The sequence below is a fragment of the Felis catus genome, chromosome C1 (genome assembly GCF_018350175.1).
Source record: "Felis catus isolate Fca126 chromosome C1, F.catus_Fca126_mat1.0, whole genome shotgun sequence".
NCBI lineage: Eukaryota > Metazoa > Chordata > Mammalia > Carnivora > Felidae > Felis > Felis catus.
The window spans coordinates 166322583-166339263 of record NC_058375.1 but is presented as its reverse complement, the minus strand read 5'-3'; the positions used below and the strand labels follow the sequence as shown (position 1 = coordinate 166339263).

At 37.7% G+C, this 16681-nt stretch overlaps 1 protein-coding gene across 19 annotated transcripts in view; it reads right to left on the bottom strand.

The window, feature by feature from the left end:
• Positions 1-16681, bottom strand: part of OSBPL6 (oxysterol binding protein like 6) — a 214517-nt gene that overhangs the window by 15392 nt on the left and 182444 nt on the right. For 12 of the 19 annotated variants that reach the window (XM_023259488.2, XM_023259490.2, XM_023259489.2 and 9 more), the window contains 2 exons: positions 10126-10233; positions 8049-8186 (listed from right to left, as the gene is read on the bottom strand). In XM_023259488.2, the coding sequence (XP_023115256.1) occupies positions 8049-8186; positions 10126-10233 (246 nt within the window). The remainder of the gene's footprint in view (positions 1-8048; positions 8187-10125; positions 10234-16681) is intronic. The other 7 variants (XM_045034006.1, XM_045034008.1, XM_045034007.1 and 4 more) reach the window with 4 other exon arrangements.

Below are 16681 nucleotides of genomic sequence, written 5' to 3'. Positions count from 1 at the left end.
TCTGTCTCAAAAATAAATAAACGTTAAAAAAAAAAATTTTAAAAAAAGCTGTTGATACACATACTGTCTTGAAAATGGATATAACGCTACATTTTTTTCTGCATACATAACAAAACATTCTTATTGTAAAAATTAGAAATTATGTGAGGGTAAACAGATTATATAAAAATGAACCATAATTCCATCACCTAGTGGAAACCGCTTCTAACATCTGGATATTACCCCCAATTTCGAAATGCCTATAAAAACATGTTGATACATTTATCTTTAGATACTGAACAAGGGGGTCAGTGTATATACTGTGTTATGGTGTTCTGAATATATTTCCATTATAATAAATATACCTCTCATCTTTATTTGGAAAGTCAATGTAATTCATTATGCAGGTATAACACAAGGAACTCAGCCAACCTTTAAATGGTTTCCAAATTTTGGCGCAGCTGGCTGACCCAGTCCGTTGGGTCTGACTCTTGGTTTCCACTCAGGTCATGATCTCACGGTTTTGTGGGTTTGAGCCCCCTGTCAGGCTCTGCACTGACAGCGTGGAGCCTGCTTGGGATTTTCTCTCTCCCTGTCTCTCTGCCCCTCCGGCAATCCTACTGTCTCTGACTCTCTCAAAATAAATAAACTTAAAAAAAAATGGCTTCCAACTTTTTATTATTACTGACAATACTTGGATGCACATCGTTGTAAGTATATTTCTGTGATTCTGTCTGGCAATTTCATTAATGTTTATTCCTAGCTGTGAAACTGCTGGATCAAATGGGTCACATTTAGGCTTTAGACACATGTTGCCAAGTTGCTCTCTGGAAAGATGGTAGTAATTTGTTCTCACTAGCAGCAGACAAAAACATCCATCTCTTTACACCCACGTAAACACTATCCCTTTTTAGTATCTATTTACCTTATGTAGAAAAATTTCTTTTTAAATTCTGCATTTTATCTTTTTTTAAATTTGCATTCTTTTTTTTCCTTAAAAATTTTTTTTAATTTTAAAAATTTACATCCAAGTTAGTTAGCATATAGTGCAATAACGATTTCAGAGATAGAATCCAGTGATTCATCCCCTACATATAACACCCAGTGCTCATCCCAGCAAGTGTCCTCCTTAACCCTTGCCCATTTAGCCCATTCCCTCACCCACAACCCCTCCAGCAACCCTCAGTTTGTTCTCTGTATTTAACAGTCTCTTATATTTTGTCCCCCTCCCTATTTTTATATTATTTTATTTTATATATTATATTATATTATATATATATAATATATATTATAATATATATTATATTATATTATATATATAATATATTATAATATATTATATAATATATTATATTATAATATATTATATTATTTTATTTATAATATATTTATTATATTATATATTATATATATTATAATATATTATTTTATTTTACATTATATTATTTTATATTATTTTTGCTTCCCTTCCCTTCCCTTCATCTGTTTTGTATCTTAAATTCCACATATGAGTGAAGTCATGATATTTGTCTTTCTCTGACTAATTTTGCTTAGCACAATACACTTTAGTTCCAACCATGTTATTGCAAATGGCAAGATTTCATTCTTTTTGACTGTCCAGTAATACCCCATTGTGTGTGTGTGTATGTATGTGTGTGTGTGTGTGTGTGTGTATATATGTGCGTGTGTGTGTGTATATATATACACACACACACATTTTTTTTACTTTAATTTTTTAATTTATATCCAAATTAGTGTATAGTGCAACAATGATTTCAGGAGTAGATTTCTTAATGCCCTTTACCCATTTAGCCCATCCCCCCTCCCACACCCCCTCCAGTAACCTTCTGTTTGTTCTCCATATTTATGAGTCTCTTATGCTTTGTCCCCTCCCTGTTTTTGTATTATTTTTGCTTCCCTTCCCTTATATTCAGCTGTTTTGTCTCTTAAAGTCCTCATATGAGTGAAGTCATATGATATTTTCTTTCTCTGACTAATTTCACTTAGCCTAATAACCTCCAGTTCCATCCACGTAGTTGCAAATGGCAAGATTTCATTCTTTTTGATTGCTGAGTAATACTCCATTGTGTGTGTGTGTGTGTGTGTGTGTGTGTGTGTGTGTGTGTGTGTGTGTGTATATATATATATATATATATATATATATATATACCACATCCTCTTTATCCATTCATCCATCAATGGACATTTGGGCTCTTTCCGTACTTTGGCTATTGTTGATAGTGCTGCTATAAACATTGGGGTGCATGTGTCCCTTCAAAACAGCACACCTGTATCCCTTGGATAAATACCTAGTAGTGCAATTGCTGGGTCGTAGGGTAGTTCTATTTTTAATCTGTAAACTTGTTTTCTTTCACACATTTTTTAGTTTGTCATATAGAGTGCATTTGGCAAGTTTGAAATTTATTTTTTAATGTGGTTTTAGCTTTTTTTTGCCATGTAAAAGTTTTAAATTTGTAGATAATAAAATCAATCAGTCTTTGCCTTTAAGGTTTCAGGCTTTCTTGCTGATGTTTTAAAAATTAAAGTTGAGGAGGATTAATATATCTATGGAGAACAATGATAGAACTACTGTATATATAAATGAAGAATGATGGTTTTGCTTTGCACACTGAGCAAGTCTATAAAGATGGCAAATTAAAAGTATTTTCCTGATTCACATTTTCCCACTGCAACTGGTTTCCAGTTCTTATTGACTGTAAAAGAGCTGATGGTTAAATCATCATGGCACATGAAAGCCACCTTCCTAAGCTTGATAGAAAAAAAAAAAGAGTAAATCAAAGTCTTCCACATGATTTCTCTTTAAAAAGCTAATCACACCTAATTATGTTAGAGGAGACAAATGCCTTCTTAAGCCAAATTCGTGTTGCATGCTTATGTACTGTTTGAACATTTGTTAAGATAACATTCATGTTTATCCTACAAAAAGCTATAAACAGCCCATTTCTCTTGAATTTCTAATCCCTCCCAAGCTAATCCATGATAAAAATGGTCCAATACCCATTTCCTTCTAGAATGAATGGTCCATGTAGAATGTAAAACAATTCTACAATGACAGTGGGCCCTGAGTAAGACCTACATTCTCATATGTGTGAGGAATAGCTAAGGCTGGGCAGTCTGGCTGTGGTCCATGTACATTATCTTGTATATAAAGTTAAGGCTCTGCAGTATTATAATAAAACAATCAATATACATTCATTTTCTTCCCAATGGTCAAGAAGTCCTGGGGACAAATATTTCTCTTTAAGAGCTTAGGGATTCAAAAGAATTCAGGAAGTATATATATATTTTTTTCTATACGTGACCAGGCATATAGTATTGTGGAAACAATAGTAGAGGAAAGGACGTTGATCATTCTGGGAGCAAGAAGAGCATATTTTTAAGGAGCTGAACATTCGTTAAATGAAGTGCATTGGTAGATATCACACAAAGCAGATTTTTTTCCCACTCATGGAAAATGTTAATGTAAGACAGCTAATGCCCAGATGTTTCTCAGATTAATCATGTGTTAAAGTGCTATAAGCATTCCTTCATTCAGTTAGCAAATATTTGGCCCCTGAAAGGCCCCAGAAGAATAGAAATTACAAAAGGCTGCAGCTGAGAAGAGAGAGCAGATTATAAAGTCTTTGTGTGATAACTAAGGAGTTTAGATAGTTATGTTAAGGACCCTGGAGAATAGGGACATGACCAGATTTCCATTTCTGAAAGATTAATCATGCTGTCCAGTGGAAAATGGATTAGAGGGGCAAGAAAGAAGGCAGGAAAAGCAGTAATGGGGATTGATCAGGTAATCCAGTGGGGAGATGATGGAGGGTTGAATCGGAGTAGTGGCAGTGAAGCTGTAGGAAAATGTATGGATTTGGTAGTATTTAGGTGACAGATGTTACAGAGCCAAGGAGGAAATCAATGTGGTGAGTCCTAGTAGGGCAGATGGGGTGAAGGCCAATACCCAGGTATTTGATGTGAACACTTGGGTAGAAGAGCACTTAGATAAGCAATATGAGAAGTACGGGCAGGATTCTCCCCACTTGGGATATGTGTGTGTGTAAGGGGTTTGTTGATTACTCCATTTTTGGACATGCTGAGAGGTTGTGTGGCACACCCAGGTGACAATGTCTCACAGGCAGCTGGTTATGTGGATCCTGAGTTGACTCTTGCTCTCTCTTCAGACCTGTTCTCTCTCTGAGCTTTATTTATTTATTTATTTTTGTTTTTTCAATGTTTTTGAGACAGAGACAACGAGAAAGAGAGAGAGAGAAAGAGAGAGAGAGAAAGAGAGAGAGAGAGAGAGAGAGAGAAAGAGAGAGAGAACAAATGCATCTGAGAGCAGGGGAGGGGCAGAGGGAAAGGGACAGAGAATCCCAAGCAGGCTCCATGCTTAGCACGGAGCCCAATGCAGGGCTCAAACTCATGAACCGTGAGATCATGACCTGAGCCAAAATCAAAAGTTGGATGCTTAACTGACTCACACAGGCACCCCTCTCTTTTAGCTTTAGATTTGAATACCCAAATGCTGGCCAGATAACTCCACTGAGAGGTCTGATAAATACATAATGCCTCAAAGTAAATGCATCATCTCCGTGTGCCCCCATCCTTCCCTCTGCCACTAGGTTCACTCTTCCCCCAGAGCCGGTACCACCATGCTGCTTTGGCTTGTGACATAAATAACCTGCTTCACGTCCTCTTCATTTCTGTATTGTCAGTGTCTGTGACAAGTGGCACTTGGGCACCCAGTCAGTGTGCCTCCAAGAACTTGAAAATAGGGAAATTAGGTTGCTTACAGAGGGATAAGCTTCAAAGTCATCGGATGATGGGTCAAAGCTCAGATAACATGGAGCCAAGTTTGACTGTAACCTGACTGATGACGGATGAAGGGTGGTCAGCAACGGGAGGTCAGAAAAGAGAGACTCAGAAAAGAAAATGCTGGTAGCATGCCTCCAGCATGGTGGTCCCTGGGGGGTGTGGAGATGCGCATATACCCCGTCCATGTGGCAGAGTAGCCCGATAACCGAGACAAAGCTGTGCGGGAGGCTATTACATTGCAGCCCTCCCAGCCTTTGGTTCCTTCAAATCACTTTTCCTGCTCCGGTTCCTTGCTCACCAAGCAATGTGCTGACTAGAGTTAGGCTTCCCATGTGGGCTGGCCTTAGGGAAAGAGATATAAATCAGCAAGCATGATTATTCTGCCCATCTGATAGCATCTGATCAATTATCATTACAAATAATTAAACTAGTACTCTGGCTTGTACATGGGAGTCCCTGTGAATCTGTTAACATATGACTAGCAATCTGAGAGGCAGGTGCATGGCTTGGTGTGGTAACAAATTCAGTACCCGAAACAAGAATTCTATTTTACCTCTCCCCCACTATAAAAGTGAGATGTGTTCATTATTTCTTTCTCTTCTCCACTTATTTTTGTTTCTAAAATTGCTCATAATTTCAAACATCCAAAAACAACTACAACTAATTGTCAGGATGTTTCCTTCCAATCTATTTTCTATGCATATGGAAATAACATTTATCAACTATTTGTTATTTAGCAACTATTTCACTTCCTTTTTGTAAAAATGCAGTACCAAATCTGCAACCTCAAATGACAAAAGTTTTAATCAACTGTGTGGGAAAGAACTTTGGCTGCTTCTCCCATGCCGAAAGAAAGATTCAAAGGAAGGAAGGAAGGAAGGAAGGAAGGAAGGAAGGAAGGAAGGAAGGAAGGAAGGAAAGAAGGAAGGAAGGAAGGAAGGAAGGAAGGAAGGAAGGAAGGAAGGAAGGAAGGAAGGAAGGAAGGAAAAGAAAGACAAAAGAAAGAGAGACAAAAAGAAAAAAAAGAAAATTCAAAGTATGCTTAACTAAATTTCTAAATTTCAGTTAAAGGATCAATTTCTGCAACATGATTAAGGAAAACTCTGTTTCCAAGACTTAGGAGCATGAAGAACAATCCAAAAAACCTTTATGGGTACAAACTTCCAATTATAAAATAAGTAAGTCCTGGGGATGTAACGTACAGCATGTCAACTATAGTTAATAACACTGTGCTGCATATCTGATTGTTGCTAAGAGAGTGGATTTTACAAGTTCTCATCACAAGAAAAAAAAATTCTGTAAGTATGCACGGTGACAGATGTTAACTAGACGGACTGGGGTGAGCATTTTGCAGTACATACAAAAATCGATTCTTATGTTGTACACCTGAAACTAAATAAGGCTGTATGTAAATTATACCTCAGTAAAAAACAAAACAACAAAAAATTTTTTATGTTAGCCAGTGGTAACCTCCAAAACCCATAATTACCCAACTATATATTCTAGACATTATCCTTCTTCTTTTTTTAAAAAATTTTTTTTTACATTTATTCATTTTTGCGAGACAGAGAGAGACAGAGCATGAGTGGGGGAGGGGCAGAGAGAGAGGGAGTCACAGAATCTGAAACAGGCTCCAGGCTCTGAGCTGTCAGCACAGAGCCCGATGTGGGGCTTGAATTCACAGACAGTGAGATCATGACCTAAGCTGAAGTCGCATGCTTAACCGACTGAGCCACCCAAGCGCCCCTATCCTTCTTTTTAAAATATAACTTATTATCAAGTTAGCTAACAAATAGTGTATACAGTGTGCTCTTGGCTTTAAGGGTAGATTCCCATGATTCATCACTTACATGCAACACTCAGTGTTCCTCTCAACCAAGTACCCTCCTCAAAGCCCACCCATTTTTCCCTCCCTCCTGCTCACCCCCCATTAACCCTCAGTTTGTTCTCTGTACTTAAGAGTCTCTTATGGTTTGCCTCCCTCTCTGTTTGAAACTATTTTTTTTCCCTTTCCCTTCTCCCATGGTCTTCTGTTAAGTTTCTCAAGTTCCACATATGAATAAAAATATATGATATCTGTCTTGCTCTGACTTATTTAACTTAGCATAATACCCTCCAGTTCCATCCATGTTGTTGCAAATGGCAAGATTTTATTCTTTCTCATTGCCAAGTAGTATTCCATTGTATATATAAACCACATCTTTATCCATTCATCAGTTGATGGACATGTGGACTCTTTCCATAACTGGGCTATTGTTGTAGTGCTGCCATAAACATTGGGGTACATGTACCTCTATGAATCAGCACTCTTGTATCCTTTGGATAAATTCCTAGTAGTGCAATTGCTGGGTCATAAGGTAATTCTATTTTTAATTTTTTGAGGAATCTCCACACTGTTTTCCAGAGTGGCTGCACCAGTTTGCATTCCTACCAACAGTGCAAGAGGGTTCCCATTTCTCCACATCCTCGCCAACATCTGTTGTTGTCTGAGTTGTTAAATTTAGTGTGAGGTGGTATCTCAATGTGGTTTTGATTTGTCTTGCCCTGATGATGAGCGATATTGAGCATCTTTTCATGTTAGACATTCTCCTTCTAAAGAAGCTCAAATCTGGGATGTCTGGATGGCTCAGTCAGTTAAGCGTCCGACTTCAGCTCAGGTCATGATCTCGCAGTTTGTGAGTTTGAGCCCCGTGTCAGGCTCTGTGCTGACAGCTCAGAGCCTGGAGCCTGCTTTGGATTCTGTGTCTCCCTCTTTCTCTGCCCCTCCCCTGCTCATGCTCTGTCTCTCAATAATAACTAAACATTAAAATAATAATAATAAAGAAGCTCAAATTCATGTCTCTGGCAAAGATGTATGTGTGTGTGTATGTGTGTGCACACACATGCATGCACACACACAGGTGTATAAATGGTGATATTCAAATTCTCTCATTCTTTCTACATTTAACTAGTTTCCTTCTACAAAAACAATTGCCATCAACTACTTGCTTACCCCGAAATACAAATTGTACAGGAGCGTCTGAATAAATGCTAGATTCTTTCCTTTTATTCATCCAATTTAGTAAGTAATACGTTAGCACCCAAAAGTATTAAGTAAATGGGAACCAATGTAGTTTACATGTTTTGGCTTTCCTACAATTTGAGAATCTTATTATGATGTAAAAAAAAAAAAAGTCCCATAGTCTTACTTTCTTTAACCCAAACTCATTATCAGAAGCAGTTGGAGTTGACACATCAAAAAACCTTACCTCATTCTCTGACGAACTTGCAGAGAGCAGCACCTCCTGGGCATCAAAGAACTCGGAGACAGACTCTGACATGGACAGGCGGCTTTCGTTGGCTACCTGCTGCGACAGGGGGAGACTGACATGGATTTGTTCACCAGCCTACAGAGGAGAGAAGCACTTGCTGTCATTGTTTTTCCCTTGAAAGAAAAGCTATTTGTTGAAATTAGACCATCATGTGCCAGGCCAGATTTCTAGAGAAATTCACACCATATGTTAAAAGAGTGGTGATCTCAAGTAATTTTCACTTGCAACTCAGTAATGACCATTGCATAGGTTTCCTTCTAATATGTCTAAAGAATCTGAAAGGCATAGTTGAAAGGTGTTGGTACTGTGACTCGATTTCAGATCTATGCTCAATGGATATTAAGTGGAGTTTAACAGCTTGAACCCCTATCAATACCCTGATTTGATTGTGCAGACAGGTTCATTCTCATATACTTAGATCTGTTGTTACTAGCCATATTCTAACCAGTATACTAAATCTCAAGACATATTTGTAGAAGCCTCTAGATATGCTAAGAAAACAATCTATAAAACTAATTTTTGATACAGAATATATAAGTCATTTTCCAATTTGATCATGGATTTTGACCAATGAAATAAGAGGACTAGAGTATTAAACCTATGTCAAATTATATTTTTATTCAGTAAGTCAAACTGTGTGTGTGTGTGTGTGTGCGCGCGCGTGTGCGTGTAAAATAGTACACATTTCAGGTTGGAAAGATTCAAACTAAGACTAAGATTCAAACTAAGATTTAACAATTTTTGAATGATCAAGTTTTGGAAATAATTTTGGATTCTGAGCAGGTGAGTAAGCGTATCACCAGATATCATGTGATATCAGCATGAAGGTGAGTGGACATAGGGTGGGAAATTTAAGTCAAAAAGAAGTTGTCTTGGGGTGTCTGGGTGTCTCAGTTGGGTAAGCATCCAACTCTTGGTTTCAGTTCAGGTCACGATCTCTCAGTTCATGAGATCGAGTCCCATGTTGGGCTCTGTGCTGACAGCATGGAGCTGGCTTGGGATTCTCTCTGTATGTGTCTCTGCTCCTCCCCCCACTAACTCTCACTCTTTCTCTCTCCCTCTCAAAATACAAAAATAAACGTTAAAAAAAGAGAAGCTGTCTTGGGATGGCATATCCCAAGCAATTAGATGATAGAATCCTGGCACCTATAGATGTTTAGTAAAATGTGCTTCTGTAAATATGACCTTCACATTAGTTAAAACCCTTACCTTGTTACATATATTACTGTATATAAGGCTCTAATATTACTGTTGAAAAGTATAAAGTCTCATGGTTATAAAATCATAATTTTATAAAGGGTTATAAACAGAATGATATACTAAGTCTAGCCCAAATACTGAATGTTTTTCTATCCTTTTAGTAATACCTCAAAAATTCTACTGAAAAATGGAATAATAATAGCACCCACCTCAGAGGTCATTGGGAGTGTCAAATGAAATAACACACGTTAAGTTGTTAGCACAATGCCTACCGCAGAGTAAGCATTCATTCACTTGACCTCTGTTAGCAACTAATTATTAATTATCATCATCACTTTTAGTAACTGCAATAGCATCATTAGTATTATTTTAGCAAGGTTAGGTGATTTCTTTCCTAAGATAAGGCTTTCAAAATAAACCTTAAGAAAACTTGCATTTAGCACCCTCTCAGCTAAAAATGTTTTTTCCCCAACATTTCATGGGTCATTTGATGATAATGAACATTTCAAATGAAGACTGCGACAGACACAGGAAATTCACAAGCTGGAGTAGATATACAAACTAAATATTCAGTAGCATCAGATGAACATAGATATAAATAAAAAATAGACACTGATCACCAAGAAGAAATGATTTTGAGCTTATGGACATCCCTCACTCTAAAGAACACTGAACTGTCAACAACACAAATACTTATGCAGAGAATCTTCTTAACATTGTAAGAACTATAAAAAAGAACCCCCCACCCCCAAATATACAGTAGAATTAGATGCCATAAAATAAGTACTTGACATCTATTAAAAATGAGTCTTACCTCATCAGGGCTAGGAATAATATTTACACTGACAACCTGATCACAAATAATAGATTCTGAATGTATTCTGTTCAACCGACTTCTTAGTTCAGCATTCTGGTTGAGTGCCTTAAAATAACAAAAATTGCACATGTAATTTCAAGTTAATAAGCAAGCATAAAGCAGAACAAGCACACAAATACACATTAGACAACAAAGTCTAGGATGTTCTTAGCTATAATTTGTGGAGTCATCATAGGCCAGATCCTACTGTTAAGAAGGAAATGAATGGCTCAGAATTAAGGTATTCATTTTTTTTTTTTTTTTGGTAAAATAATACTGCTGCTTAGTAGGTTAGTGGGTTAAAGAGTTCACAAATTTCATAAAAAAAAAAATGATTCATGGAATTATCTCCCCTTTGGAGTCAGGCCCATTATATCCAAACCCAATCTACCACCACATATATATTATGTTTTACAGCCTGGGATAAAAACTATGGATTCTTTCCATTTTTTTTTTGTTGTTGTTCTAGTTTCTAAAATTTGGAACTTGTCTCAGAGCCAGATAGTTATCCTAAAAATTATTTGGAAATGGAAGGAACAATGACCTGGCTTTAATTTATAGAATTATATTTTATTCCAGTGAAAAAAATACTTGTATTTTCATTTCCTAGGAGCACATGCATATGACAGTATGGAAGAACTAACTCATGTACAGACCCAAAGGTGCCTTCATTGAGCAGTGTAGACCTTGACAAGCGTAATAAAGAACACATCACCGGAAGGAAACAAACTCCAAGTTATCAGCATCACACGACTTTCAACATACCCAGAGTCTGCATCAGTAAAACACTACCTGGCACAACAATTTAGTACGTGTGGCAGGAAGGGAATAGCTTTACATAAGCATGGTCTCCCTACAGGTGCCCTGTGGACAAAGGTACTGTCATCACATCAATGCATGGGAACATGTTCTATATACATAAGACAGATGTAGCTAACTGGAATTACATCAAGGATCAGGGCATGGGAGAACAAAGCCCAGCGAAATGCTGGCCAGTTCCTTTGCTTCGCATTAAAATCAGCAATTAGAAGATGGAGGTGGATGCCTTACGAGGTGGAAGATAAATGTCAGACTTGTGAAGGCATCGTCCCCAGGGAACAGACTACTGCTTTCTTCGTATGGAGTGTATGGATGTAGCAAACCAACACATATACAAACATAATATAATTCTAACTCTGTATCCATTAAAACAACCAGGATAAATTACAAAGTGGCTGAACTTGACTTGCATTGAGTGGTACACAGTCTCTGCCCATGGAGCATAGAACAGCCTTTCCTCTCTCCCTTCAACCTGACTTTGGCTTTTTGAGGAGAAAATTGTTCACTTACAGCTTTTGGCTTTTGTTTAAAGTCTTTATAACCAGCTTGTAAAATATGTGTAAAATATAACACACCTGGCCTGGTGGGCTGCCAAGTATTGATGGATTAAAGGTGGGTACAGATCTTACAATTGTTACGTTTACAGATGGAAGGAAATATGTGTCTAGTTCCTAAAACAGGGATGTGTTAGTTAGATAAAATGTGATCACTTTTATAGTAAATAAACTATGTACTTTAAAGGAAGAGTGCTAACATCTTTACATTCTGCAAAAGTGCTCAGGATCATTTTTCCTAGAGCAAGGTCTCTGACACTTGGTATTTGAAAACAAAATAAAAAAACAAACCTCATTACTTCTATCCTTTGTGACCACTTCACCTATGCTTATTTGTTCTTTCATTATATCTTTGCCCACAAGTATATCGAAAGTTGTCTTATTTACTGAAATATTTGGAATCAGATATATTTTACTGTCTTGTAAGTAGGAAGGCTTGTGATGGGCTCTTTGATGGTTTTAACTGCAGAATCATAGTCTTGACCTGATGGTTTCAGACAAGTCTCTGCAGAGGGTTTCTCCAAAGTGACGATACCTTTTGTTGTTGCTGGACAACACAACAGCACAAAATTCAATGGCAGGGGAAAATAACGGTTTTCCTCAGAGGAGGAGTTTTCAATACAGGCTTGCCATTTATAACACAACTTGCACTATTGTTTGCTCTGGATATTTTGTTAAATTCTCACTTAAGCTCTTATCTCATCCAATGTTCATTAAATGTAATTCTGCCTACAGGTGTGTGTGAAGGCACGCAAGGTAACTTGTAGCCGCAATATCCATAGGGGGTGACCTAAAAGTTCAAAAGGAAAGTTTTTATTAATAATACATATGCAGTGGTAGAAGCAGGTTGTTGTCATATAGCCCCGAAAGCATGAACATAAGTACTCTTCCAACTCTGGCAGCCCCAGCGGCAGAAGGTGGAAGCAGGCAGACAGCTAGCTTAGCGTGAAACAGTCCATTTCTGCACATCTTCCCTGGGCAGCTCCTCCTTTTGCCTTGATCACACAGACTGTTTCTGAAGTTTGCTACAGCTGAGTGCCATGAGCTTTGGGGTGCAGTGCTCTCTGGCAGTGCTTAGGGCCACCCTGAAACTCAACTATTTTCTCCGTAATGGTATCATGGAAATCTTGGGAACACTGAGGAATATAGGTATTTTCAGTGAAATGACACTATTAGTGATAACTACCATAGAAGAGCCCAGATGATGGCAGAAACAACGTTCAGAATGTACCCAAGGATCATGAACAGGGCAGAAGCAAGGAAAAAGGAGGTGGATCATCAGCTACTCATACCAGCCAACGAGCAAGAAAAGCTAAGGAGACTAGTTAGTGATAACATTGCTCTCTCAGGGGCACGTGGGACCAAAGGCCTACCAGGGAGGAAGCACCCCAAGGCGTAGAAACTGTCCTTGGATTCTTCACCAGGCAGGTTGTATGCTTATTCTCACCACTTGTTTTGGTTACTGAGCTTGGACTACCCAAAAACTCTCTATAAAGTATTCTCATTTCCCCAGACCTCATGTCCTTCATACGTTCAAGCTGAATATATCCAAAAAACACACCATTCCATCCCAATCTATAAAGGAAGTGACCATCTTGAAGTCCTGAGCCAGAATTGACGGAGTGTCCAAATCCCTACTGAGTTGACTATTAACTACCATTATCCCCTGGCAGACAGTGGGTAAGAATTACCTTTGACTGGGTGAGACTCTGGCATATACATTTTACTGAACAGAACTGTGAGTTCTGGGAAGGAAATATGGAAGCCTGATGGCTGGAGAAGGATATGAAACATATGGCAAGATGGAATCATCAGGGACTTAAATCCTTTGGATAAAAGCAGAACTAGTTCAAAAGGAGTGAGAAAATCGGTACAGGAACTGTCAAAGCTAGAGCTATCAAGAACCAAATCCTGGGAATCTCTTTAAAATTACCTTGTGTTTTTAATTTTAGTACATGCTATTACAGTATATTTGGAAAATGCAAAAAGTAAAAAATATATGTATTTAAATTCATACCTTATTACCCAATCAACCAACTGTTGGTAGCTCGGTATATTTCTTTCCAGCTTTTTCCCAAACATTTTCCACATTATTTAATGGTTGCATACTTTACGTCTGTGCCTGCCACTCATTCTTTGCATATAAACATTTATTTTATTTTGCAAACTCTTCACAAATATGACTTTAATGGTTGTGATCATTTTCTATTATTAGATAACTTATGGTATTACTGATTTTTACTAGAATAAGTAATGCTGCCCTGAATGTTTATATGCATAATGGTTTTCTACATTCAGCATTACTTCCTCAGCCACAGGCCAAAGGGTCAAAGATAAAATCTTGTTAAGGCTTTAAGAAATATTACCAAATTATGTCCAAAATTACATCAATTTACATTTACTGGATAGCTAAAAAGAGATATAAACAATTCTATGAAGAGTATCTTCACGTACAAATTTTGCCAAGTCTCAGGGAACTCGAATTCAGGAATATTCTTGGAAGTTTTATCTCAATAAATACCCCAGAATATTTATTTTGTGTATGTGAAATGTTGTAGACAGGAAGGATGGTAAATACTACAATTGGGATTTTAATCATATACTATGTGCCTTAAGCCATTTTTTTGCTTACCTGTCCATACGTACCATGTTTGATTGATTCTAAGATGCACATTTCCCCCTACATTTAACAACTCGGAAGCACTGTCAATTTAATTGACCGAAGTTTTTGTTTTTCTTTTTTAGTAATGCACATAATGATGGTGCATCTAACAATCTGTGGCATATTGACTTAATGAAATATGGTGATTCTAGCTGGAGTACAAGGGTCATATTCTGCCGCTCACATTTGAATGGACCCAACACCCACTACGTTTGACATAAGCTGTGCATAGATTCTGAGGCCAGAGATCAAACTACTAACAGTGTCAAAGTGTAATGTATTAAGGATAGACTCAAGTGAAGTCAAATATTTTATTATTATAGTAAACCTGGGGTTCTGAAGTTACTTTAGTCCTATATACTGTTTGATTTTGTTGTTCAGGATACTGCATGAAATAGAACGATAGTGAAATTATAGCTGTGTGAAATAGTCATTTATAAAGGGAGAGAGACCATATACAATGCCCTGTCCTACAGGCTCAAATCCAACATCTGTGCTGCTTCTCAGGTATAAAAGTTACTTTTAAAGTTTCATGGAGGTAAAATAACAGAATTATGTATGCCTTTGTGTACTCATAGATCAGGGAAGAAATACCACTTTGGAAGAGGAATTCATTATACTGTTCAGCCTTGCAAATTATTACATGCCTAAGGCAGGTAACAATTTATGCTGAGCAGGTAGTAAAGAATGCTAATTTCATGTATTTTATATGCTATGTGCCTTCTAAAAAGATGATGGAATTTGCCAGGTTGATATACTTAAAAACGTTATTGAAAAGCAGCATTTTGAAATTTTTACATATATCACACAGGACTTATGACAAATAAAAAATATACTTTAAAAATGTTAGACTATTTAAGAAGTTATTTAAACAGTCTCTCTCTCCTTCCCTCCCTATGGAGAGACTTAACTGGTCATAAAAAAATATCTAGGGGTTTAACTGATGACACTTGAATATGGATCAAAGCTGTCTTCAGGTCATCTAAAATCACACTATAATGTGAAGTTATGCTAACATAAGGACATACTCAGAACACTTGTCTCAATGTATGCTACTTAGTATCTTGTTCAAATCTGAGTGCCATGTTAAAAGAGGGGCAGTGAAAACAGAGTTGGTCAACCAGGATGGCCCCATCAGTTCACTGTTCCCCCCCATCTTCATCCTCTGCTTCCTTCCCTTCATGACATGAACAAGCTGCCACAACTACCAAAGTTCAAGGATGACTTTCAGTCCATATATTGTTTACTGCTAAATCAGATTCTTAAAGCCCTTTACCTCTGATCTCAATGGTCGACACCATCTAAATTCTTTGGTTGCTTCCCCTGAGTCTCCATCAGAGGATCCTCTTTTTTTTTTTTTTTTTTAATGTCCTTTAACTATTAATGTTCTATATGGCAGCACCACTGACCCTCTTTTGTTCTGATTTATCAGTATCTGCAACTTCACCGATGTACCAGGGTATCCACACCCTTCTTTCTAGACCAGATCTTTCTCCTGAGCTCTACATCTATGTATCTGATTGTCTGATGGATGGCCCACAGACACCTCAGTCTCCACAAACCTCACTATTTATGCCTGAAAAATCAGTTTCTCTTGTATTCTCAATCTCAGGGAAAAGAACCGTCACTACTCTGTTACACAAGAAGTCTTGATTCTGACTCCTTGTCTCTCTTTAACATGCAGCTGATAACCAGCCATGCTGATTCTACCCCCTCCTCCCCTTGCCCCTCCCCCCCCCCCCCCAGTCTTTGAAACTCATCCCCTCCTTCTACCAAGCTGGTACTTCAAATACCTTAAGACTGTCCAACTGGCTTTGCCCTAATTCCATCCATTCTCCATACTGTACCAGAGTAATCTTTCTAATATACAGATATACACACTATTATTTTCAATTTCTGGTATTATCACTCACTAGTTAAAATTCTTTAAGGCCTCCCTAGCAGTGATGAGATAAATCTAAACTCCTCTGTGTGGTCCTCGATGAGCTGGTTCCCACCCACTTACTTAGCTATTTCTAGATTAATTCGTCCTTGTGCAACCCATGCTTCAGGCACTATGAATTGACTCCCGTTCTGCAGATACCTCTCCACTGGTCTAGCCATGGATAGTGATTCCCTAGAAAGGAGTGAACTGTCAGTAAGCTAAAATGCCTAAGCAAAAGCCGTGGTTGGTTCCAAAAGACAGTCCATCCAGCCTTAGGGGAGATGAGTACAGATGGCCAGTGAGGGTACAGCTAGCCCAATGGGAGGGTATGGACAGACACAAGAATGTGAGCGCAGCCAAAATGCTATGATGGCACACAACTGGAAACCCTGAATTCTCTAGAGAATAGGGTATAACAAACTATCATTATAGTACCAGATTATTTTTACATTTTGTGAGGATAAAATTGAGTGCTCTGGTTAAAAAAATGTATACATAAAATATATATAAAATAAATAAATAAATATATAACAGCCCCCACCCCCCCAAAAAAAC